This window comes from Panthera onca, chromosome D3, assembly GCF_046562875.1.
Source record: "Panthera onca isolate mPanOnc1 chromosome D3, mPanOnc1 haplotype 2, whole genome shotgun sequence".
NCBI lineage: Eukaryota > Metazoa > Chordata > Mammalia > Carnivora > Felidae > Panthera > Panthera onca.
The window spans coordinates 21,472,009-21,497,193 of NC_138350.1; the positions used below are offsets into that span (position 1 = coordinate 21,472,009).

The following is a 25,185-nucleotide window of genomic DNA, read 5'->3' on the forward strand; positions in this document are numbered from 1 at the left end:
GGAAGCTACACTTCCTAATTACACTTCATAGCTGTGTGACCTCAGGCAATAGGCTGTACTTCGCTAAGCCTCATTTTATTAATGTATTAATGTATTAAATGCGGAACACAATGTTCACTCCTCGGACAGTTGCAAGGATTATTTTTAGGTAACCATTTGTTAAGTTTACTGATCAGACCATTGACTAAAGACTCTAGACAGATTACTTTCTTAAAGCCCTCCCACCAACCTGGGACCCCCATTTTACAGATGAGGAAATAGAAGCACAAAAAAGATGGGTCACTTTCCAGGTCATACAGCTAAGTGGTGAAGCTGGCATTTGAATCCAGGCCGTGTGGCTCCAGATTCCACGCTCTTAAGGGGAGTTGAGTTAATGAGTCTGGGGAGTGAATGGTGAGCGCCCTGGAGAGGTGGGTATTTGGACTCGAGTGCCTTCCTGGCAGGTGCCATGTTCATTTATCAAGCTCTGGGTTCTAACTGGATCAATATAACCCTCAGACCAAGCTTCCTGGGGGCAGGACCTTGAATGAATGAATGAATGAATGAATGAACGAACGAATGAATGAGTCAAGGGAAACAAGACTTCAGGGAAATGAGCAGAACAGAATGTGTGGTCTTGGGGGGGTAGTGGTTACTAAGAAACTCTTCCCCAGCTGGACCTCGGTTTACTCATGTGGGCAATGAGTGCACTTCACTAAAGCTCTGAATCCTTTGGATTTTGCCAGCGAAGATGCAGCCATTAAAGGCAGGTAGTCCTGGGTTCAATCCCAGTTGTGCCACCTATTAGCCACGTCAGTAAAATTTATGAGTAGTCAGTATTTACTGAGCACTCACTTGTTAAGGCTCTCTTCTAAGCGCTTTGCACGTAATTTCCTTGAATTTCTGCAACAACCCAGGGCCCTAACGAAGCACAGGGTTGTTGCATGGTACCCAGTATGCGCTCATTAAAGAATTAGCTTTTATTGTCATCAAATAAAGACAGAGAAAATGAAGACCACTGATTCAATATTAAGGGCCCCATTTTCAGCCCTGGCCGTATCTGTCATCGTTCGGTCGTGTAGGTCAGCCGGTTGGCGGTGACCTCGTAGGAAGCTGGGCTTGGGCCCAAAGGGATCTCCAGCCCCGGAAACATCGGTAATGCTGACGCGGAATTAGGAGACGGTCCCTAGCACCACGTGAGCGTCGTTCGTCCGCTCCCCCCCCCCCCCCCCCCGGGGCCCACCGCAGGCGCTGCACGTACTCCCCAGACCCGCACTTAACAGCGCGCCAGAACCTTCCGGCGCGTAACGGGGGACCGAGTGGGGCGGGGCCTCCGCCCTGACCTTGAAGGCGGCCAGTAGCGCGCCCTGGTGCCCTTAACAAAGATGGCGGAAGACAGCAACGGGCTGGGCCAGCCTGGAGGCAAGCTGGCTGTTGGGCCCCAAGGGAAAGCGCGCGCCAGAGGGAAGTAACGGGTGACTTCTGCGTATGCGCCCCACCTATTGCCGGCTAGGTGCTGCTGAGGCGTAAATTTGCCGTTCTGAGGGAGGGGCAGAGAGGAGCGAGGCGGCGGGCATTCATTTCCACTTCCTGTGCACTGAATGTTGCTTTATTCATTGGTTAATTTTCCTAACAGAGCTTTGTAAACCGAGGTCGGGGTGACCCCTGCCAAGCGGTCTGGCTGCTGTCCACGCAGCCCAGCCCCTACTCAGTTTCACCAGACCATCTCCCCACTCTGGGCCGGGGCCTGGGTCTCGGAGGGAAAGCAGTCCCTGCGAGGGCCCAGGCGGGTTCGTTTTCCAGTGTTCGCTTGCAGGGCGTGGTGTTAAGTGCTGTGGTTGCCCCAGGGTCCGTGCCCTCCAGTCGCCAAGCGCCCCCTATTCGTCACTGTGGATGGAGGGGCTGGGGACCTGTGAGGCCGTTTGTGGCTGCCCCCAGATGCTGGCCCGGGCTTTGGCCCCCTGCCCGGGCAGCCTCCCCGCCAGACACCAGGAACCCAAAGGCCCCCTGCCCGGGCAGCCTCCCCGCCAGACACCAGGAACCCGATGCACCAGCCGAATGCCTCCCACAGAGATGGGACTGCCAAAGCATTGCTGAGGTCAGTCAGGAAGCGGCCTGGCCGGCACCGTGGGAGACTCAGACTGGGAAATGCACTCACTGAGATCTACTGTTTTGAGCCCACTTGTCATTTTTGTGTGGGGTGCTCAAATGGAGAGTTAACTTGATGAGAGGCCGGCAGCACTGAAAAGGGGGGGGGTGGAAGCCTCAGGACTCACCCCCACCCCTAACCTCCCTGGCCCATCATGGAGCTGGGATCCCTGGAGGTAATTTCCCTGTGCTTTGTTTACGTTGGAGGACAGTGGCTGGGCACCAAATCTCACTGTCCTGAGAAGCTGAGTCACTGACAATCAGTAATTAAAGAGACAGCCAGTGGGTCCCAAGAATTGCAAAAATCTCAAGGTGGCCTTCCTGTCTACCCCTGAGTGGGAAGATCTACACTGACTCAGACCATCTTCTGAGACCTGGTAGGCAAAGCCAAAAGATCCCAGCCTTGGTGATAGAAAGTTTAGAAGAGTTTGTGACCCCCACCATAACTCTAGCAACCTGCTACCTTGCTATACTCCTCATTATGATCTAGACTTAACATTTTCATTTGGGAACAAGTTCCTCCCCTACAGCTGGCTTCCCTGAAGTGTTAGGTCTCAATCTCTCCCCCCTTTTCTAATTTCTTCCCTGCTGCCACCCCCATCTCCCCCCCTTTCACTTCCTGTCTCAGCTGTCACTGGACAGGTCAAGTTGGCACAGCTTATAGGATGGATGGTAGACCCTGGGACTTCTTAGCAATTTGAGAGGCAAGGGGACCCTCTCCTGCTACTCTCCCTCTTCCTAATTCCGAAATGAAAGTTTCCCAAATCCAGCCCAAGGTCTTTCTTGTAGCCCAGTTTTTTGGGAGGCATCTGGATACTGGGCAAATGACTGCTACAAGGGACAGAAACTGACAGGGAGACACTGAGGGAGCCAGGCCTTCTGTGGGAGGAGGCATTACTTTGGGGTGACTGCCCCCAGCTGTTTCATCTTCTCTTCTGAGGCTTTGTCTGGAAGCAGGACCTCCACAGTGAAACTGACCTTCTTGGCATGAATGAAGCTGTAGGTATTGTCAAACCGCAGGACATCTGAGGGGAGGCAGAAAACCAGACATTCAGGCAATTCTAACAAAGGGCAGCGAGTTTTGTTGACTGAACAAGGCAGTGTGGTCCATAATGAGGATGAAGGTGGCATAAGCAATGGTCCTTCACCTTCTGAAACTTAAATCAAGCTGGGTCGACAAGATATTCACAGAGAGAAAAAAATATATGAGACGGAACATGCCGAGTGCCAGATGAGTGAGAGAGACAACCATATCTGTTAACAGCTTGGAAGGAGAGGGCCCTATTGACTGAAATCATGTAAAAAGGCTTTTCAGAGGTGTTAGAACTTGAACTGGGCCTGGAAATAGCATAGCAGAATTAGTAGCAGCAGTAGTTGTCAAAATAATAATAGTTATGGGAAAATGCCTACTTCTGTGTCTCAGCCCTGGCTCGGTAATCTATATATACTACTAGACTATTGCTCCAAGTAACTATGAATTCAGTATTAATCCTGCTTTATAGGGTATAAAAAGGAGGTCACTGTGTCACATGGTGAGGTGATAGAGCTGCAATTTCCCTCTGGTCTGCATTGTTGCCTGCCTTGGGCCCTGGAAAAAGACGAGCCCTGTTCAGTTTCTGGCCAAGGCAAAAAATACACAGAATTTTTGAACCAGGAATTCATCCCAATGAATTTGTCCCAAATAAATGGACAAAGATGCTCATTTCGCCCCTGTTTGTAATCATAAATGATTAGGAAAACTCAAAGTGGGCATGCAGTTGGCAGAGAAGGCTTTGAAGCCTTGGCCGAGGAACAGACTGCTTTTAATCTAACCCTTTTTTTTTTTTTTTTTTTTTTAGAAGTTGTTCCATTTCAGTCAAGTACCCCTTCAAGAGAACAGGGTGTGAGAACAAAAACACTCACTCTGCCGTTTCCCTATCCAGGACTTCTCTCGCTTTTCCCAGCAAAAATAAAAACTTAGAACAAGCCCCCCCCCCCCCCAAAAAAAGAGTATATTTAATCCTGAGAATTAACCTCTCCTCTTTCCTGCCCCTAAATAAAATACATAGTTTAGACCTTGAGTAGACACTCCACCCACACTTTTTTCACGGTATGAAGGAAGTATTACTCATTGATTTTCTCTCTGCACAGAGGTTTTTCAGAACCAGTAGTCCCTCCGGAAAGAGAGACACTGCCTCACTGTCCTGGACAACAGAGCCCTAGCAACTAGAATCAGTCATGCTAGAGGAAAGGTCTGAGCTCCTTGGACCAAGCACCAGGATCAAGATGGCTCTGCCTTGTATGATATTTTGCTCTCAGAAACAAGGAAGAGGCTGTTCTAAGGCCCAGGCCCAAGGGAAGTGGAGTTCATGAACTACGTGGTTCATTTTGTACACTAATCATGTACTCACAGGCCTGTAGGGCCCTCAGAGATCCTTCCAGGCTAAGGCTCCTCAACCTTTGTTGGGGAACTGGCCCCTTGAGAATCTGATGAAATCATACAACTTCAGATCCCCTGGACCCCATCATGGACCCTTGGGGGCAGGGGGTCCCAATGGGAAAGGCACCATTCTGAAGAGTCTCAGCACATGGGTGTAATCATGCCCTCTCGTTTATGTATGGAAACAAATATATATTCTAAATTAACTTCCTTTTATTTCTCCCAGTGGGAGATTATATTGCTTTTTAAATCATGTGTTTAGATGGGTTATATTATCCATGAATTTCATTTGAGAATAGAAAAGGGGATGTTAGACACTCTATGTTATAAAAGGGAGGTGGTTTGGTCTTTTAAGATTCACAGTCACATCTATGGGGAGTCCACAAACCCCAGATTAAGACCTCCTGCTCTAGGGGAGCCTGGCTGGCTCAGTTGGTAGAGCATGTGACTCTTAATCTCAGGGATGTGAGTTCAAGCCCCACGTTGGGCATGGAAACTACTTAAAAAATAAAACTAAAAAAAAAAAAAGACCTCCTGCTCTAGCCCACTCCCCTCATTTTAAGAAGGAAAGAAAAAGCTGGGGTGCCTGGGTGGCTTAGTTAAGCAGCCAACTCTTGACTTTGGCACAGGTCATGATCTCACAGTTCGTGGGATCGAGCCTCACATGGGGCTCTGTGCTGACACTGCAGAGCCTGCTTGGGATTCTCTCTCTCCCTCTCTCTGCTCCACCCCTGCTCATCCTCTCAAAATAAACAAACTTAGAAGGAGGGGGAGGGGGAGGGGGAGGAAAGCAAAAACTACTTAGAGACACCTGCCCAAAACACTTGGGAGAGTTGGTGGCACAGGGGGGACTCAGAAACCAAGCCTCCTGGAGCCTGGCTAGACTCTCTTCTCCCCAAGACTCTCTTCTCCCCAACACTGCCTGGAAGTACTGTTGAACCTTCATCTAGTCTTTTAGGTCTTCTAGACCATGTTAAGTACTCCTGGCAGACAAAGTCCATATCTTTTCTTCTGAATCTTCTTTCCAAGTATTCTACACTCAGGCCCTCAGGAAATTTTAGTTGAGAAAAAAAAATAAGTGAAATCAATTCAGACTTTGTTTCTCCTTCTCAGCCATTAAGTACACTTGGGCAAGGACCCGTGTGGCCTGGGGAGAATTAATGTGTTCTTACCACTGGAGGCTGGCACAGAGTTTTAATTTCTCCACTGAGCGATTATGTTCCACTTTGCAGGGGGTCACCTGGCTCTCCAAGGGCACTGCCCTCCCACAGGTAAGTTTGTAACCTAATACTGCATTCTCTCTGGGCTCAGGTCTAACCTGAGCCATGGCTCCAGACAACAGCTGATCCCACCTCATTGTCTTTACACCTGGGAGGTGGATGCTGTGACCTGCCTCTAATCCTCCTTGGAATGGACAAGAAGCGGCAGTCAAGGCCCCACAGGCCGATAAACGTTCCATCTGGGAATGTATCCAAGAAGAGCTAAAATATATTTGGGATTTGCAAACCTAAGCCTGGTTATGTTATAAGGTTCCTGGTCCTCTCTCAGGCTGTGTCCTTCTGGTACTATAATTGGTAATGAGCACTGCTGGAAAATGGGTGGGGCACTACTGTTGGCTGCATGAATTTGGGTAAATTACTTCCCTGGTCTGGGACTCCACTCTCTGTTCTGTAACATCAGGGCAGACCTGATCATCTCTAGGATAGGCTATGGCCTAGAGATCTGGACCAGGACTCTAGGATTGCCTCATGTCCTCTGTCTTTCGGTGTTCATACAAGCTACTTTGTGGGAGAGGTGACATCCCTTCTCTATACCTCAGCTTCCCTGTCATTAAAAAAAATTCAAGTTGGGGCACCAGGGTGGCTCAGTTGGTTAAGCGTCCAACTCTTGGTTTTGGCTCAGGGCATGATCTCATGGTTTGTAAGATCGAGCTCTGCATCAGGCTCTGCACTGACAGCATGGAGTCCACTTAGGATTCTCCTCTCTCTCTCTCTCTCTCTCTCTCTGCCCCTCCCTGGCTTGCTCGCTCTTTCTTTCTCTCTCTCAAAATAAATAAAGTTAAAAAAATATTTTAAAAAATTCAAGCTTGGGGCGCCTGGGTGGCTCAGTCGGTTAAGCGTCTGACTTCGGCTCAGGTCATGATCTCATGGTTCCTGAGTTTGAGCCCCACATCGGGCTCTGTACTGACAGCTCAGAGCCTGGAGCCTGCTTTGTATCCTGTGTCTCCCTCTTTCTCTGCCCCTCCCCCACTTGTTTTCTCTCTCTCCCTCTCTCTCTCAAAAATAAACATTTTTACAAACTTTTTTTAAAAAATTGAAGCTTATATACAAAATACTTTATGCTCTGTGGATAATAGTATCTGGGCTGGTGTGCTAGGACTTGTTCTTACTGAAGCATGTAGTAATATGCCTTCTCCTCCAAGGACCTGCCTGCTTGCTCACTAACAAGAATACTCCTCCTCCGTGGGGAGCCATACCACAGAACATCTGAAGAAGGGGCTGTAGAGACTGAACATTGCCTGGCATGTGGGGAAGTACATGGAATCTGAGATCGGGATGATGTTGTGAGGCATCTGGGGGCTAGCTCAGATCACCTAGTGATGCTACCCTAGAAATGGGGCACAGGGCTTCTCCCATCTCCAACACCATCTCCAGGATGGCCCTTCTCCCTGCCAGGTCTTGCCCTAATAATAATAATGGTGACTACAGTGTGTTAAGTGCTTGCTGTACGCCAGGCATTATGCTAAGTGCTGCACAGACCTATCCCCATGAGGTAGAGAGTTTGATCCCCAGTTAGCAATCAGGAAACCGAAGCCCGGGGAGGCTGTCACTTGCCTAAGGACTAGTCTATAGTCATATCCAAGTGGCTTAATGATAAAGGCCTTGCTCTCATTGACTTTCCATGCCTGGCCCATTGGCTCTAATAGAAAGGAAACTGGAGACTGGAAGGGAAGTGTGTGTGTGTCTGTGTGTGTGTGTGTGTGTGTGTGTGTGTGTAGTTTTTCTACTTATAAATGTAGTACGTGGTCATTGTAAAATAACTATTTGCAGAACTCATGTAAAAAAATTAAAGCCCTCTATAAGCTTCTTACCATCTCAGAGATAACCACTATTCCCCAGAATTATTTTTAATATACATGTTTAAAAAAAAAGCAGAGTGTACACCATATGCTATGCTTCCTCTTTGTTTTTTTAAAACATGTACCAGACATCTTATGTGTCAATTCATTCCCTCTAATGTGTATATTGTGTTCCATATACATGTATGCATGGACCATAATTCATTTAACGAGATCTTATTAAGGCCATTTAGTTTATTGCCAGTTTCCCACACTGCTAGGAACATCCCTGTACCTATATCCTTGTGTCTTTGTATAAACATTCCTGTAGACTAAATTTCCAGAATTAGAATTGCTAAAAGGGAATTTTAATAGATACTACAAAGTTGAGTGAGGTCAAACACTTTTTCAAATGCCTGTTTGCCATTCTTATTCCTCTTGCCCAAACTTCCTATTCATGGTCTGTGCCCATTTTTTTGATCAAGGTGGAGATAAATGAAGCTCAGAGGGATCAAGACTGGGCTTTTCAGCATTGCTCACCCGGGGATCCCTGCACCCACCCAGGCAAGTTCTGCCTCTCTGATGTCTGGGGAGAGGAACATTCCCAAGAAATGTCTGATGACAGTCATAGATCCAGTTAGTCTTAAACCAGATAGCAAGTATTCTGAACCCTTGTGATCACCTAGCACCATGACTCATCTCTACCTGGGAGTATTTGGTCAGAGTCCCACCCTGCTACTAACCAGCAGGGTCACCTGGTCATTGTACCTGTCCAAGCCTAGGTTTCCTTATCTATGTCAGGAGAGGGTTGATCTGATGGAGCCCTATGTCTAGTTCTAACAGTCTGAGAGCACAAACCCATGGAGAAAGAGGGACCTCACAGGCAGACAGCTAGGGCAGGGGCTCTAAGCCAAGACTTACAGATGCCAGGATCGCTGCAGGTGAGGGTCCCATCCTCAGGGACCAGGTGGGCATTGTACCTCTGGTTGGAAAGCACCTCCGTCATCTCCCCTGCCCGCTGCCGCTCCCCCATTTTGGTCTTCAGGAAAATCCCAAAACCGATATCTGAACCATCTGACATGAACTGCCACCTGCAGGAGACATCCACCCATTGAGACGTGATTCCGTCCACGTGTGCACTCTCTGGGGTCCTGCCCCCAGGGCTTCTACCAGCCCGGCCCACCCACTGGCTCAAAGGCACAGGCTGCCTCCTAGGGTCCAGAGCACTACCTGAGGACACAGCCGGGGAAGAGGATCTCATACTCCACTTGGTGGGAGGAGCCACGAGAAATCTGCACACTGTGCTCATACTGCTGTTTCACTTGATCTCGCACATAATACTTCTTCGGAATGTCACCCCCGTAGTTGATCTAGAAGCAGAATACAGAATGAACTGGAATGGGCATTTGAGCCAGGCTTCCCGGGCGATCCCCTAGCCCTATGGGCTACGCAGCGGGGGGCATGCAGTCCCCTACCTTGGATTTGCACTTGGGGTCTCCATCAGAATCAGTCATGGTACCCCCATACTCCATAGGCAGCTGGTCAGGGCTGATATATTTCAGTAAAACCTCCTTCCAGTTTGCTGGGCAGTAGCGGGAAGGAAGGAGAAAAAAAGGGTCACCACTAGGCAAGATTTCCTCACGGCCCTGGTGGTCAACACAAAAGAGGCAGGAAAAACCCTGTCTGCCCCAGGACGCAAAACACAGGCATTAGGAGTACACAGTATACACACAGATCTGCAGGGGATTCAGGAGGAACCATCACCCAGAGGATTGCCCTGCCCTGAACTAAGAATCAGAACACCTTGAGTCGTGTCTCCCCTGCCTCTGGCCAGTTGAACAACCTTGGGCATTGCTTCACTCTGAGCCTGATTCCTCCCACCTTGCAAGGCTTCAGCGGGGGGTGAAGTGAACTAAGTACTTGAGAAGATGCCATAAACTGTTAAGTGCCCTACGCACATCAGAATATATTATCACTCCTTGGAAGATGATACAAATACCTGCAGTGCAGGCAGAGGGAACAAAGAAAGGGAAGGGCATCCCACGTAGAGGGAACAGCATATGCATCAAGCAGGAGGGCCTGAATCAACATAATCTGTCCTGGGTAGACTGAATTCCAGGAGGGCACAACCCTGTGTCTCATCCCCTACTTTCATCTATACGAATCATGCTCAGTTGTGAGTTACTGAATGCACCACTGTAGAGTGGCCCTTGAAATGGGTTCCCTTGGCTTTACCCCAGCCACGACTTTACTTCTGCTGTTTTTCAGGCTGTCTAAGCTGCCAGTGACTCGCCCCCCCCCCCCTTTTTTTTTTGTAAATAACCAAGCCCTTTCCTGACTTGGAGAGTTTGATTCTAGTGCAACCAATGCTGAGAACCAAATTCCTAACCTATTATCAGCCAAGTACAATATTTTGATGCTGGAAACCTTTCCATGCTGACTATATAGACCATAAATAGGCAGCAGCTCCAAGTCATGGGGTACAACCCAGTATCCTCTGTTGTTGGTACCGGCTGGAAGCCCACAGAGACTGTCCAGAGTCTCCCAACCCTCTGATTTCTAGGGTCCCGGGACCATGCAACTCCTATGACACAGCGTCTGTGGTTTGGGGAGTGATTTAATCTGTGCTTCTAAGCCTCACTGACCAACCCAAAATGAATGTCTTCCCTCCTTTGCTGAAGATCCTGTATCTTCCGAGACTGAGATGGGTTTGGTTGAAAGGGTTTCAGGTGTGGGTGGGAGAACAGACGGCACCTTCTCTACAGCTCTGCTGCCAGGAAACCCAACCACCGCATGCTTATGGTGGGTGGTAGCAGCAGAAAAGCCAAGAATCATCAGAGCCTTTTGCTCAGATTTTGTATGTCTTCCCCCAGCTCAGCTGGAGAGTTGGAATAAGGCCAAAAAGAACTTCCCATCTTACAGAGAGAGTAACTGAGGCAACAAGAAGCAGAACTTGTTGCTGGCAGAGTCAGGACCAAATCCCAGAAGTCCTGTACTTTCTAGAATGCTCCACACTGCTCCCGGGGTTCATTAATACACATTGGGAAGATTTCCACTTTCAATGTGTTGCCTAATGGTGAACATTCAGAAACGTTCAGAATCTGTATTACCTACCCCTAAGTTCAATTCCACGGGTGGCATCGAGTCTGCCAGGAGCCAGTCCCAATCTACCTCTGTGGTCTTTTCTTCCCACCAACTTCACCTAATGTTCCGGTAAAACTCCGCTCCTCTCTGTCCGTGGCTGGCTTGATTCCTGTGTGTCTCTTGCTCCAGCTTCCCTCTTGTGCCCTGATGTTCTCCCAGCTCCCCAGCACATCCAATCCCTGCCGGATGTGGTCCTGCCAACCTCATCAATCACTCTTCATTCTCCCTGGTGGGCTCCTCTGGCTCTGCCTGCCCTTGAGCTTGGACAGTCCCCAGGGCTGAGCCTCCACTCTTCTGTGGGCATCCTTTATCTACTCACAAGGTTTTAGTTGCTGCCTGTATTCGATAACTCCCGAATTTCCAAACTGGAGTTCTCTCCTCAGCTTCAGGCTCAAGTAACCCCAACATTTGTGTATCTCAGAGATTCCCCAAACTCAACATCAAGCTTATTCTTCCAGTTGTGTTCTCTAGCTGAACGAATTGTACCAGAATGATTGTGATATTCAGTCATTCATGCCAGACACCAGAAAGTCACTTCTAGATTTCTCTTCCTTCCTCTATCCAGTCGACTGAGTTCTGCTGTTTCACTTCCTAAGTAAGTCTCTAGTCCATCCTCTTCTCTCCATCCCTACTGCCACCTCCCCAGCTCAGGTTTGCAACACCTCTTGCATGGACTGTGGCCACACTGCAAATTGGTACCTGTGCTTTGCAAGCTTGCCAGTAAAATGTGTCTCCATTTGAAATCTGATCCTGGTTGGGGTGCCTGGTGGTGCAGTTGGTTAAGCATCTGACTCTTGATCTCAGCTCCAGTCACGATTTCACATTATGTGAGTTTGAGCCCTACGTCGGTCTCTGCGCTGATAGCATGGAACCTGCTTGGGATTCTGTCTCTCCTTCTCTCTGCCCCTCCCCAGCTTGTGCTCTCTCTCACTCTCTATCAAAATAAATAAACTTAAAAAATTAAAATATAAAGTAAAAATCTGATCCTGGTTAAGAAGGTGGGGTACACATATACAATTCTACTTTGAATACTACTACATTGAATACTACTCAATGATGAAAAAGAATGAAATCTTGCCATTTGCAACAACGTGGATGGAACTGGAGGCTATTATGCTAAGCGAAATAAGTCAGAGAAAGAAATATATTATTTGACTCATATGTGGAATTTGAGAAACTTAACAGATGATCATAGGGGAAGGGTATGAAAAATAAGATAAAAACAGAGAGGGAGGCAAACCATAAGAGACTCTTAAATACAGAGAACAAACTAAGGGTTGATGGGGGTGGAGGGGTGGGGGAAAATGGGTGAGGGGCATTAAGGAGGGCACTTGTTGGGATGAGCACTGGGTGTTATGTGTAAGTGATGAATCACTGGAATCTACTCCTGAAGCCAAGACCACTGTATGTTAGCTAACTTGAGCATACATTTTAAAAAATAATAAAGGGCAGCACCTGGGTGGCTCAGTCGATTAGGCGTCCAACTTCAGCCCAGGTCACGATCTCACGGCTCATGAATTCGGGCCCCACATCGGGCTCTGTGCTGACAGCTCAGAGCCTGGAGCCTGCCTCAGATTCTGTGTCTCCATCTCTCTCTCTGCCCCTCCCTCACTCACTCTGTGTCTCTCTCAAAAATAAATAAAAACATTAAAAACATTTTTTTTTAAATAATAAAATAGGGGCGCCTGGGTGGCTCAGTCGGTTAAGCGTCCGACTTCAGCTCAGGTCATGATCTCACGGTTTGTGGGTTTGAGCCCTGCGTCGGGCTCTGTGAGCCTGGAGCCTGCTTCAGATTCTGTATCTCCCTCTCTCTCTGCCCCTTCCCTGCTTGCACTCTGTCGATGTGTCTCTCAAAAATAAATAAACATTAAAAATAATAATAAAATGGCTAGAAAGTTAATTAATTAATTAATTAATTTAAGAATCTGATGCCAGTACCTTCCCTGCTCAGAATCTTCCGTGGTTCCCAGTGGCCTGTAGAGTCATGTCCAGGCTTCTCAGCATGGTGCCCTGGATTCTCTGTGCCCTGGCTCTCGGCCCCTCTCCAGTGTGGCCCCTCTCTTGTCACACCCTGCCGTGCTCTCTACAATTGCCTAAACCACGGTGTGTAAGGTCTTTCCTCAGTGCTGTTCTTTCTGCCCAACAGGTTCCTGCCTGGCATCATCTTGCTGCCTCTTAACTCATTCTGTAGCACTCAGGTGAGGTAGGCATCTGCTCCTTCCTGGGTCAGAAGAAGGTGAGTGTCCCTGCTCAGTGTCCCCACCCACTTGCTTTCTCTCTTTTACATGTAATGTGTTGTCTGCATCTCCCTTCCCCAAGAGGGCCTGGAGCTCTTCAAGGGATTCTATCTTACTCATCTTTGTCACCTAATCCAGGGGGCCTGGCACACAGTAGGTGCTCATCAAAGGAAGCAACTCCTAGTTGCCCCTAACTGAAAGCAACCTCTGCTCCTGTTTCCTCCGTGCACCTTCTCTCTGCTGTTTCTAGTACCTTTTCTAGCTTGTATCATTGCTTTCTCTCTAAAGGTCTTCTCTCTCCTATTACCCTGTAAGCTCCTTAAGGGCAAGACTGGTATTTTGTTCATCTTTGCATCTACAGTGCTGAGCTCAGTACTTTCTTCTAGAGTGTCTGAGAGAAAGCATTCTTATTAAAACAGAAAGGCAGACCCTAGCCCGGCCCCTACTTGCTCCTGGGTCTCACTGCTACCAAACCAGCAGAGGAAGCCTTCACCTTAGATACATCTAAAGCTGTCCCCAATTTGGCCCACAGAGCATCCAGTGGCATTGAGAAGAGTCTGGGCTACTCACCTCCCAGGACCATGATCTTCTTGCGAGTGTCCTCACTCAGGAAGGGCTTGATGAGGTTATAGGCCACAGGAAACAGCTTGGGGGCTGGAACAGAGACCAGGCAATGTGAGACCGGGAGCAAGGCTCACTTTGTCCCTAACAGTGTCCTCCACAGTCCCTTGTGTTAGGCCACAAGCTCCCCAGTGCTGTGGAGCCCACACAGCCCAGGGTGTGAGGCTTGGCACAGGCACCTCTTTGACATCCAGCTTCCCTGTCTAGAAAGTGGGTATTGCCTTCCTATCTCACCCGTCTGGCTGGCTCCAAGGAGGTAATAAATCCTAAAAGCTTTGTGAATTGTAACCCAGTCTGCATATGTCAGGGGTCCCCAGATCCCCTCCTCTGGCTCACCCCATTCTACTCCCCTGGACCTGTCCCAGTAACATTTTGGGCCCCTCTTTCCCATTTGACTTCATCACAGATAGTTCCCAACTTACCTTTATTTTTTTTTTTAATTGTTTTTTCAACATTTATTTATTTTTGAGAGACAGAGAAGGACAAAGCATGAGGAGGGGAGGGGTAGAGAGACAGGGAGACTCAGAATCTGAAGCAGGCTCCAGGCTCTGAGCTGTCAGCACAGAGACTGACACAGGGCTTGAACCCACAAACCATGAGATCATGACCCAGGCTGAAGTCAGACACTTAACTGACTGAGCCACCCAGGTGCCCCTCAACTTACCTTTAACAACAAAAAGACGCTTCAGTGTCTCCGGATAGTTTTCCTCAAACATGCAGAGAAACTGTGGAAACAAATCACGGAGTCTAGAGGGCCCAGACCTCTGTACCAGGGAGGCGGGCCCCGCCTCCTTCAGGCTAGACTCCGCCCCCATCACCTCACCCACAGAGCATCCTAGCAGAGGGGCTCACTCCTACTTTTTCTCCTCCTCACAGCCCCCTCCCAGCCCTGCTCCTCACCTCTCCATAGGCCTCCACCGCAGGCTTCCAGAGATGCTTGAGGCCAAGACCCTCGCAGTCATAAATCAGGGTGACTGTCTCCACCTTCTTCCCCATCTGCAGAGGACAGAGGAGCAGAGTCACATCAGGCTTCTGCAATGCAGAAGCCCACGCCAGTTCAGGGCATTTGCTGATTTGTTCATGGGCCCAGATCTGGACAGGGCCATACCAAGGGCCTTCCATGTTGAAATAATCACCCCCAGGCCAGAATTGTGGCCTAGGCTAGTCACTCTTCCTGCCTCGGTGTCCCTGTTCTTGTCCAGTAAACAACTGGGTGGATCTAGAGTCTCTCTGAGGTCCCTTCTGTTCTGCAGTTTGACCTGGTGCCCCCCCTTCCTCTGTGTGCAGCACCTGGTAGTGTTCAGTCCGTGGGGCCTCGTTGGGCAACTTTTCTGGTGAGCAGGCACGGAGACTCTCCATCCAACCTAAGCCCTTAAGGGTACATGCCCACCTAAAGATTCTCTGTGTCCCCAACCTGCAGGATCTCTGCACACACTGGGCTCTCAGTGCATGTTTGTGAATGACGGTGTTGGAGTATTCCCAAATTTATCACATCATTTCACTGGATCCTTATGATAGCTGAAGAGGAAGGCAGAAGAGATGGTCAGTGTGGCTCCAGCTCTCCCTTCAGTCTTTTTCTTAGAGAGGGAATCACCTGTCCTCACCTTTTTGTTTTGAATACAGACTCTGAGCTCATCTCACCAGCGGTACCCAAACACTTGTCCGAGGACAGGCTGGTCCATGACAAAGATTTTACTGGTGCCCAGATGAATGAGAAAAACAATGATAATGTAATAAATTTCTTCAATTTAAAGGACTGCTCTTTATTCTGAGATTATGCCATTCCTATAGTTTTGGCGGCTGATTATGGCAATAGTAGCTGGTACACTTTCTTTTTAAGTCCTTACTTGGAAAAATAAAAATTTGGCAACGTATGTCAGTCCCCAAAACTTTGTAATTTCACTCGTCTGTGAAATCCAAACGTCTGGGCCCCAGTCCTGAAGCTGTGCTTAAATCCCTGTGTGATATGCCTGTTTCTGCTTGAACACCTCTACTGTGATGAACTCATTTTCAACCGTGCTAAGCCCACTTGCCTTTTCGGTCTGGCGGACACACTCCTGAAGAAGCCGCTCACAGTCCCGCATCTTGGTCTTGAGCAAGTCCTGCTTGGAGGCTGAGAGGAGCAGACCCTTGGCATCCAGAGGTCCAATGACATCGTACCAGACGGGGCAGCCATCCAGGTCATAGCCACACATGCCCCCTGACAGATACTGTTGGACCACCTGGGCAAAAACATAGAGGAGGCACCTGGTCAGCAGGCCCAGGGCAGTCGTGCCTTCCTTGTATCCCAGGGCCTTCCCAGGAGTTCATCAAGCTCTCCCTCCACAGCCTTCTCCTGGGTGCCAATAGATAACCCACCCTGGGAACCACTGGAGCTCACTTAGAATTGTCAGACCTTTCCTCTGAAGGTCCCAGTCCACCAGATTCGGGCACAGATTGTGGGTCTAACAGACCCAACGTAGGGATGGGGCAAGATCATTTGTCCTCACCTCTGGAGGCTGCCAGCTCATGATGTTGTCAATGTCCTTTTGCTTTCGGAACTCCACGTGCTGCAAACACACAGTCAGGGCTTTAAAAGAGCAGGAGTGGGGGGAACTCTTAAGGGGTATCTAGCAATAGATGACAGTATGAAGAGGCCACCATCACATCTCAGGTACGTCATGAGAAGGCAACTGGCAGGAATGGAAAAGAAGGCACTGCATGGTTTAGAGGTCTGGGAAGAAGGGATTATAATTCTTGGCTGGCCCAGAACTATTAAAGTTCTGTGTTTCCAAGAAAGGGAATGCACTTTGTCACAGAGGTATAAGGTAACAATGGTCAGCTAATACTCAGATATGTCACACAAGCCAAAAGCTGTGATTGGATGGGCAGGGTGGACAAAAGAAGCACAGTGTGATTCTGACAGGCAGGAATGGAGGCAACAGTGGGATATGAAGCCAAATGGATCTCACCTTCCGGAGCATGGCTTCGGACTTCTGCAGGTCAAAGTTTCTAGCTGTAACAGGGAAACGTGATTAGGGTTAGACCAGCAGGCTGGGCATCCAAGGACAGGGAGATTTCCCTATTCCCACGCAGGGGCTGACTCCCAGATCACCCCACAAGCAGAAGGTAACATGAAGACCTTCACTGGGTGCTTCTGGAACACCACAGTCCCTGAAGGTCAAGGATCAGGGCAGGTGGCTAGAGCCTTGCAACTTCAGGATTAAAAGAATTTTACCCTAGTGGATGCAATAGGTGAAAGATCTTATCTTCTCTCATGGAAAGTAAACCCTGGACCCCTTTATCATTCTGCCTCTCCAGTTACACAAAGTTAATCTTCATGGTCTAACATCCAGTTCTGAGAACTTGATCCACAGTTCAAAGATGAGCATAGTTGCCCCACAGTCTGGGGTGGATCTGGCAGAACATCCCAGTAGGATAGAGTTGATGAGCCTTGAGTCAACCTGCCTCGAGTCAACCTTGCCCTATCTTCAAAGGATCCATGCATACCCTAATGAGACACAGAGGGCCCTCCTCCCACGGTTCCTGGAAAGCTTCAGAATTCAAGTTCACCTGGGCCAAGTCTTCATTTCATGTTCCAACCCCAAGTCGTTCTGCTCAAACTTGAACACAAAGACCTCACTACCCCAAATGCCACCTCCTTCCAGGTAATCTGCACTGCTATTTGCACTCAGCCCTCATTGTTACACCGAGGTCCACAGCCGGGACACTCAGAAAATAGGGTCGCTTCCTCAGTCATGTGACAGCCTCTTCAGTACTAGTGAACTCTGTGCTGCCACCTGAGTCCTCTCGGCTATCATGTTGCCCATCCATGGATCCTTTCTCTAACCATTTCTCACAGCCCAGTTTCAAGTCCATCTACAGAACTTCCCTTTAGATGTTTCCCAGTTTGCCAGTGCCCTTCTTAAAGTGTGCTGTCCAGGCACACCTGGGTGGCTAAGTTGGTTGAACATCTAACTTCGGCTCAGGTCATGATCTAGTGGGTTGTGGGTTCGAGTCCTGCGTCAGGCTCTGTGCTGACAGCTCAGAGCCTGGAGTCTGTGTCTCCCTCTCTCTCTGCCCCTCCTCCGCTCATGCTCTGTCTCTGTCTCTGCCTCTCAAAGATAAATAAACATTAAAAAAAATTTTTTTTAAATGATAAAGTAAAGTGTGCTGTCCATAACTGAGCACAGCACCAGGTGTTGTCTACCCTTCTCCAACAAAGCCTAAGAAATTTCTCGGCAACAGTCCCACCCTTAACTCAGATGGAGCTTACAGTCAACGGAAACCCCCAAATCCTTTTCAGCTGTGCTGTTGGGAAGCCTCCATCCCATATGTTGTGAGGTGGTTTTCTGGACCCATCCCTATCAGATTTTCTCTTGGTACAATCACCTTCACTTGATCCTTTAAAGAGTTTTTGAGATCCAGACTCTTACCAATTTTGCCAACTGACCTATGAACTCTGCCTCCCAGCTGCATGTCCTCTGTGGATCTGATTGGTATCTAGAACTGCTGACAGCCCTGGAAGCTGGGCCAGACAGGCTGCCCTCTGGACTGTCACCTTAATCACTGATCTCTGGGAGTGGCCGAGCACATTCCCTGACTCTGCTATCATGAAATCCAGTCCACACTCCTGCACCCAAAGGGTATATCAAGAGATCTGACCAATGCCACCCCTCTCGTTGGTGCTGGACACACACTGGTGAACAGCCTTTGCGCTTAGGAAGTTTCTTCTGATGGCCACCCTTTACGTGCCATCATGGCAGCAAGGGGCGGCTTTTAGAGGAATATAATCTGGGTTTGCCTCTCTGCCCCTCCACTTTCTCGCAGTTTGACCTTGCACAAGATACTGCACATCTCTGACTGAATCATCTAATGATCTGGAAACACATGAAAGATGCAAAGCAACATGCTATCATGATGGGGGAACCCAGCTGGTCTGTGAAGGAGTGGTAGTGAACTGTGAGCCCCCTTATCTCCAGGTGGCTCTCCAGTTAACCGGTATCTGCAAGAATCCAACATCTAGCGTCTTCTTTGAGGGCGCTCCCTAATATCTGCCAGAGTCCAACATCCAGCGTCTCCTTTGAGGGCCCTCCCCAAGTTGCCACTTGGCCCTGACTGCCTCCCCATGCCTGCTGAGTCGGGCCTCTCCAGAGCTCCTGCTGCCCTAGTCAGGGGCAGCTCAAAGCATGGCTTAGGGCACTGTCAGAGAAGCTGGTCCAGGAGCAGCTGTCCTGGGTTCTTATCTGATCACTTCCTAGTCCTAGTGAAGAAGACTCAGACATCCTTTGCCCCCACCTCGCACACGCGCGCGCACGCGCGTGCGCACACACACGCACACACACACACACACACACACACACACACACACACAAATATTTCTACCACCTCCTCGTTTTCATCTGGCCACCTGACCCTGTACTGAAGCAGTACAGATTTGTGTGCCTGCTCTCAGGGCTTGGGGCCAGCAGAAAACTCAACCCATGTGAGGGGAAGGGGCCAAGAGTAGAAGCCCGAGTTCACACCTAGGTTAGAGAAAGACATTCTTCTGGCATGCGCCTTGAAAATGTTTCCTTTAGAATCAAAGGTAAGAGGGAAAATGTTTCCTTAAAAAAAAAAAAAAGGCAACAAAAACCGTAATTGAAATTCATAGCAGAGTCTGACCCAGCCTGAGCTCCTGCCCAGGAAATGTGAGGCACAAAGGGCAGAGGAGACACTTCCTCTGTCTGAAGAGGCAGAGCCTGTCTTCAGAGGGCAGCTGCGGCTTCCTAGAGAGACTGCTGGCCTGGGAGTCTGGGGCCCTAGGTTTCTGCCCTGATTCTGCTTCTCATTAGCTGTGTGCCTTCAGGTAAGTGCCTTCCCTGCTCTGAGCCTCAGTTGTCTTAACTGGCAAATGAGGATGACTATACTCTTCTGTATGCCTGCAAAGAGAGGGGTTATCCAAGGACTAGGGAGTTGGGAATGCCTGGGAAACCAAGTGCCAGGAGCCCAGGTGGCCTTCTCTTAGATAAAAGAGCTGTGTTATTTTGTTCATCTCTCTGAAACCACACGTCTCTACCTAACAGCAGCTCGGTGGGGTGTTTGATCGTCTTACAGCTGGCTCTTTAAGGCAGCACATTCTTCCCACACTGCCTACCCGCCCACTTCTAGCTAAGCCCCTTCAGCAAAACATCCTCCACCCCTGGACTGAGGCCATTGAGCCCCCGTGCCGCCCCTTCACCCAATCCAAGTGGGCTGATGGTGGTGCTGGTGGGGTGGTCACAGCTCTTCTTGGGGGAAAGGGCAAGTGGCACTTCCAGAGGCACACAGGGCCCTGTGTGGCTTCCCTGGCTGCACCTACCATGGGATACATACTAGTACCTTTTCTGGACAGAAAAGGAAAATACATCTTTTCACCTGTCCCAAGACCCGTAAGGTATGTACATGTGTGTCTGTATCTATAAATAAATAATCAGGCATGATTTGTACTTTAATATTTGGGGCTATGATTCTACATCATAATTGAATCTCTGCCAGTCTAACACAGTGGAATTTTCTCTATTATTTCAGTGTCTGCTAAGAGAATTTCTATAAAGAAAAAAAAAGTGTGTCACAGGAACCAGAGAGGGTAGCACATGCCTTGAACCACAGGAGGAAAAAAAGGGAAAAAAGAAAGGAGAGATTTCAGGAGTTGGGGCATGGAGCTGAACTGGACTCTGAAGCTAGTAGAAACATGTACATTTCATCACCACACACAGAGTTCTGTCATGTTACATCCTGTAATAGGCAAGGCACCCTGTCTGGTCCTGTTCTAGCAGAGAGGAGCCTAAAGCAGATGTGTGCCCCTGGCCCACACGCCACAGCCAGACCAGGGCAGAGTTAGACCTAGAACTTGAGGCTCTGGAGCCTAGTAGTGGCCTGAGGGCAGTCTTGTCAACCTAGGTTTGGCTGAGTGCTCCCACGTTCCCCGTGCACTCTGCCCCTCCTTCAAGCTGCCTAAACTGCTGGCAGCAGGTGGCTTGCCATCCCAAGAGGTCACAGAGGGGGCCGGCCTCTCCCAGGGGCCTGCACTCTGGTTCTAAACTTGGCTCTGCCTCTGACTTCTCACATGGCTTGGTCTTCCTAGGCTTTTCTTCAACCCATTTCCCCAAGTCCATCGGGAGAGTGCATTTAGCAAATGGATGGAAAGGGCACTGGGCTGGGAGTCAGCCCGCCAGTTCTAGTCTTCTCTCTGCCTGTAATTCAAGCACTGTGTGACTTGGAGCAAGTTACTTCACCTCTCTGAGCCTCAGGGTTGTTATCTACCCAATAGGAGGATCAAGGTTATACAATTGCCAAGAGCCCTTTGGGTTCTAAAGGTTGAATTCTCCGGATTCTCAGATTGCCAGGGGCAGGGTTTCCAGAGTGCACCATTCTGTTACCCAGGACAAGCCCCTGCCCCAGCCTCCCACAGCCCCGATTTCCTCACCTCGGAGCCAGCGCAGGAGAAAATAGTCATCTGGATTTGGCAGAGTGGGCAGCACATCCTGGACATTCTCCCGAAACTGTAGGGAGAGGCAGTAGGGTGAGCGGCAGGTCCCACCCCAACCACCCTCTGCTGGGGGCTCTCCGCAGGGACTTTGCTAGACCTCTCTTCAGTACGGGTCAACTTGTAGACACTGGCTGAGCACATGGGCTGCATAGTACACTCTGCTGCCTCAGTGGATAGCAAGGAGGAGGCAGGAAGGAAGTAAGACACTACCTCTGCCTGGCTGTGTGCACTTCCACTCCAGTGTGGCAGGTGGGCATATGTGTTCCCAGCTGTGATAATAGACACTCTGGCACATGCCACAGTAAAAGCTATCGGTTTGCCAAGCGTTCCCTGTGTGCCCAGCACTGAACTTGGCATTTATCTTATTCATGCCTCACTCAGAGTCCCTGGAGGTTTCACTGTCCCTATTTTACAGATGAAGAAATTAGAGCTCAGAGAGGCTAAGTAACATTCCCAAGGCTGAACAGCTAGTAATCAGCAGAGCTGGGATGCAAACCCAGGTCTGTCCGAGGCCAGACAGCACACTCTTGCCACTGTAGTCTTCTGCCCTTTAGTAATGGACTGGTGAGCAATGTGCTGGGGGAGCAGAGGAAGAGAAAAGTTTGATTATGACCGGCCCAGGAAGACAGTGGTCTCATATGACTTCAAAAAAATGGCAATTTGCATTGGGCTAGAAGGACTTCAAAGGCAGCAGGAGGAGGGAGGAGGGCAATCCAGGTGGAGGGAACAGTTCCAACAGGAAGCCATGAAGGGGGAAAGTGCAGGGAGTGCCAAACAAGGGATGTGGACATCCACCTCCAAGTAGGTGAGCACACCCCCACGTGCTCTCCCCATGCCTCCTGCTCCTGGCCACTCACCTTTCCCTACTCACTGACCTTACAGGACAGCCCAGAGGGGACCAATGAGGACCTGCCACCTCCACCCCTTGCCTAGGTCAGCCAGGGACTTGAACCATCCCATCCCATCCCATCTCCCAGACTCCCAGACTCCCAGGGGAACTGCTCATCCAGGGCCCAGGCACGAAGCCACCCCTCACCAAGGACCCTACCCAGCCCCTGGTTTCCAGTTTAATCACCACCTAATCCCTTCTCTGCCTGACTTCCCCTGCAGGTCAGCAGTAAAACCTGAAACCTCCCTATCCAGCCTCCCTGGGATGGGGGAGGCCCAGCCTGGGGCAGAGCCTTCATGGGGTTGATGCCTCAGCCCACTGCCATGGCAGGAGACATCTGGCCCCCCACCCCCTGTCCAGCGATGGAAAACTGCTCAGCTGTGAAGATCCCAAACCTTCGGACCGGACCCAATGGGTTCTGGCTCCCAGAGCAGCCAACCTCCCCTCTCCTCAAGGGCAACAAAAAGTAGATTCAGTTGGTAGAGAGGGGGTCCAGCTTTCAAACTGCTGCCCCCTCCTCTGCCCAGGCGCCAAGGCAAAGCCAGGCTTACCTTCTAGCCTTCTGAAGAACATCTGCCCCAGTCCCAGGGAGGGGCCTGGATTGCAGGACAAGGGAGGGCTGGTCTGAGCTCAAACTAACCTCAACCCAGTGAGTCGCTGATAGGATTCCAGCCTTCACATGAGGGTGCTCCCTTGAACATCATCGGGTCCAACCCCTCACTTCGTTTCATCAAGGAGCACACAGAGAAGGACGGGTTTTGTCCAAGGTCGGCAGAGAGACTTGGTGCCCCAGAAAGGGCTCTCCAAGTATCCTCAAGAGCTGTCAGGGCCCTGTTCAGGGTGCCGCTGCCCCGTAAGAGGAAAACCTCCCGGAAATGGAAGGAAACCTGGGGCCCTGCCCCAGCCCCCAGGGCCCGGCTGCCAGTCTTGTGAATGAATATTGCCTTTGTGCCCTTAGCTACCTCCGAGGGCTTCCAAGCAACCACTTCTTCCCAGGTGGCACCGCCAAGGTCTCGCTCGGGGCTGAGGCTGGGGTGGCCAAACTTCCCTGGGGCCTCCTCGGCGGGCGGGGGGAGGGAGGGGCAGGCCTCGGGGAGAGGGGCGCGAGGCGCCAGGTGCTGCCGGCCGCAGCTCCGCCAGCCTCCCGCCAGTCCCGCACCGTCGCTCGCCCCCCGCCCAGTTCCTTCCCAGCTCTCAGCTGCCGGAAGGTGAGGCCCCGGGCCGGGGGGCGGGGGCCGGGCCAGGATGAGGACTCACCTTGGCCAGCGCCTCCTTCTGCTTGGGGCTCAGATCGCCGACTCTGCCGCTCATCGTGGCTCGGGCGCGGGCGCGGCGGTTGCGGCAGCTGATGGAGCACGGGTCGCTCTCTGCCGCCGGAGTAAAGTCCCAGCCTTTTGCCCGGGCCTCGGGGCTGGCCGCCAAGCCCCGCCTCTTAAAGGATCCCGAGGGGTGGAGTAGGGAGGGATGCGCTGGGCGCGGGAGCCTCTGGCGCGTTGCCCTCTATCCTCCTGAAGTCGGAGACCCTGGCAGGAGGCGACCAGGAGTGCCCCACCCGGGCCGAGGTCAGTGGACATTAGAGGGTCAGGAAATCTGGGTTCTGGTCTCAAATTTATCCTTAGCTCCCCTGTGACCTTGGACGAGACACCTGACTCTCTGGGCCTCAGTTTCCCCATCTAGGTGCTACCTAATGACCTCTCCTGCAATCAGACCCCATAGGGCAGAACCTCACTGCCCCAGATGGTGGAGAGCTTGCCTGGTGCCGCTGTGGAGGGCCAAGTCCTGAAACCTAGACATCGCCCTGTGATGAACCATGGTATTGGCCATTTCTCTCTGGAGCCCCTGCCCTCTTTCTCTTTGCCATTGGTTTTGGACCACTGCTGCCAACCAGCTTGGGGCCTCTCAGTGTTGACAGACTTTTCCCTCCACCAGTGAGGCAGGCAGGCCTAGGGAACAAGGAACCACAGACCAGGTCTCCCAACCCAGGGCCCTGACCTCTGCTTCTGACCTTCCCAGCTCTCCAAGAGCTGCTCCTCAGCAGGCAGAGAGGAGTGCTTCCTCTCTGGGAATCAGAAGTCCTGGGTTTGAATCCTAAATCCTCCACTTCTGTCTGTCAGACTTCAGCAAGCGACTTCACCTCTGTGCACCCAAGCTTCTTCATGACATGGAGGTGATGATCTGGATTTCAAGTCAGCTTGAGAGCATCAAGGGAGCTAACGTATATAAGTCACTCTGTGCCTTATGCACTCAAGTGCCTAACAAAGGGGTTGCCTCTGTGACCACTCCCTAGTCTGCCCTGCACACCTCCCTTTGCCGCCTGCCTGGCCAGGCTTTGGCCTCTGGGTGGGGATGTAGGGTGGACATGGAGGAAGCCACAGTAAAGCCACCGCTCAATGAAAGCAGGCCTGCTATCAGCTTATCTGCTTCCCCTGCTTCTGCCCAAGGGCCAGAGCTCTGGGTTCCTATAATTGCGTGTCTGACTTGTGTGATGGATGCTTCAGTGCCATCTGACTGTCTTGCCATGTCTGACAGCCCCTTCCTCATACAATGAAGCCCTTTCCTCCTTTCTGTGCTCAACAGCCTCCTCCCTCTGTCTGCCCCCTCCTGCCTCCCCCCCCCCCCCCCCATAACACACACACTATATACTCTCTTCCTACCTCTGTGGTAGCAGCTGCTCACATACCCTGGACCATTCTTTCCTCCTACTGTGTGCCAGGCCCTAGGCACTATTCTGAAATGAATCAGACACCATCTTGCCTCCCAAAGATAAGATATAGGCACCATCACCTAGAATATAGGAGCGAGGTAAATGTTCCAAACAGAACAAGTGCCTGGGAGGTTAAGGAGGAGAATTTGCTTTGGGTTGTAAGAATCCTAGAAGGCTTTGTGGAGGGAGAGACATTGGAGCTGCACCCTAAAATATGGGGTAGGGAGGAAATGGAAAGGAAATCCATTCATTCCATGCTGGCACAATGGCGTAAGCAAAGTTCGGGTGGTTGATGGGAAGTATGGCTCCTGCCAGAGAGGAGGGGAGAGGAAGAATAGGCAGGAGGGACTGGCAGCACCACAGTGTGGCCCTGCTTAGTAGCATCGGCCCTGCTACACCATGAGGTCCTTGGGCACACCGTCCTGGCTTACTTATCTCTGAACCCCCACAAGCCCCCTACCCTCAGCACAGCATCCTATACACAGGGGCTGTTCAAT

General features: G+C 50.5%; 1 protein-coding gene and 1 non-coding gene across 3 annotated transcripts; one reads left to right on the forward strand and one right to left on the reverse strand.

Annotated features, from left to right (window-relative positions):
* Positions 1–1,555: 1,555 nt before the first annotated feature.
* SEC14L2 (SEC14 like lipid binding 2) lies at positions 1,556–23,382 on the reverse strand. Of its 2 annotated transcripts, XM_060612714.3 has the most exons (12): positions 23,242–23,382; positions 21,033–21,108; positions 16,558–16,601; positions 16,096–16,155; positions 15,640–15,828; positions 14,507–14,602; positions 14,271–14,331; positions 13,556–13,639; positions 9,080–9,186; positions 8,835–8,974; positions 8,526–8,695; positions 1,556–3,152 (listed from the first exon to the last, which is right to left on the reverse strand). In XM_060612714.3, the coding sequence occupies exons 1-12, from the start codon at positions 23,293–23,295 to the stop codon at positions 3,022–3,024; spliced, it is 1,212 nt and encodes a 403-aa protein (XP_060468697.1). In that variant the 5' UTR covers positions 23,296–23,382; the 3' UTR covers positions 1,556–3,021. The 2 variants fall into 2 exon arrangements, with proteins under 2 accessions (XP_060468697.1, XP_060468698.1); XM_060612715.3 differs by lacking the exon at positions 21,033–21,108 and having other exon boundaries at positions 23,242–23,361.
* TRNAK-CUU (transfer RNA lysine (anticodon CUU)) lies at positions 4,964–5,036 on the forward strand. Its single transcript has one exon. It is a non-coding gene; the product is annotated as a tRNA-Lys (tRNA).
* Positions 23,383–25,185: the final 1,803 nt, after the last annotated feature.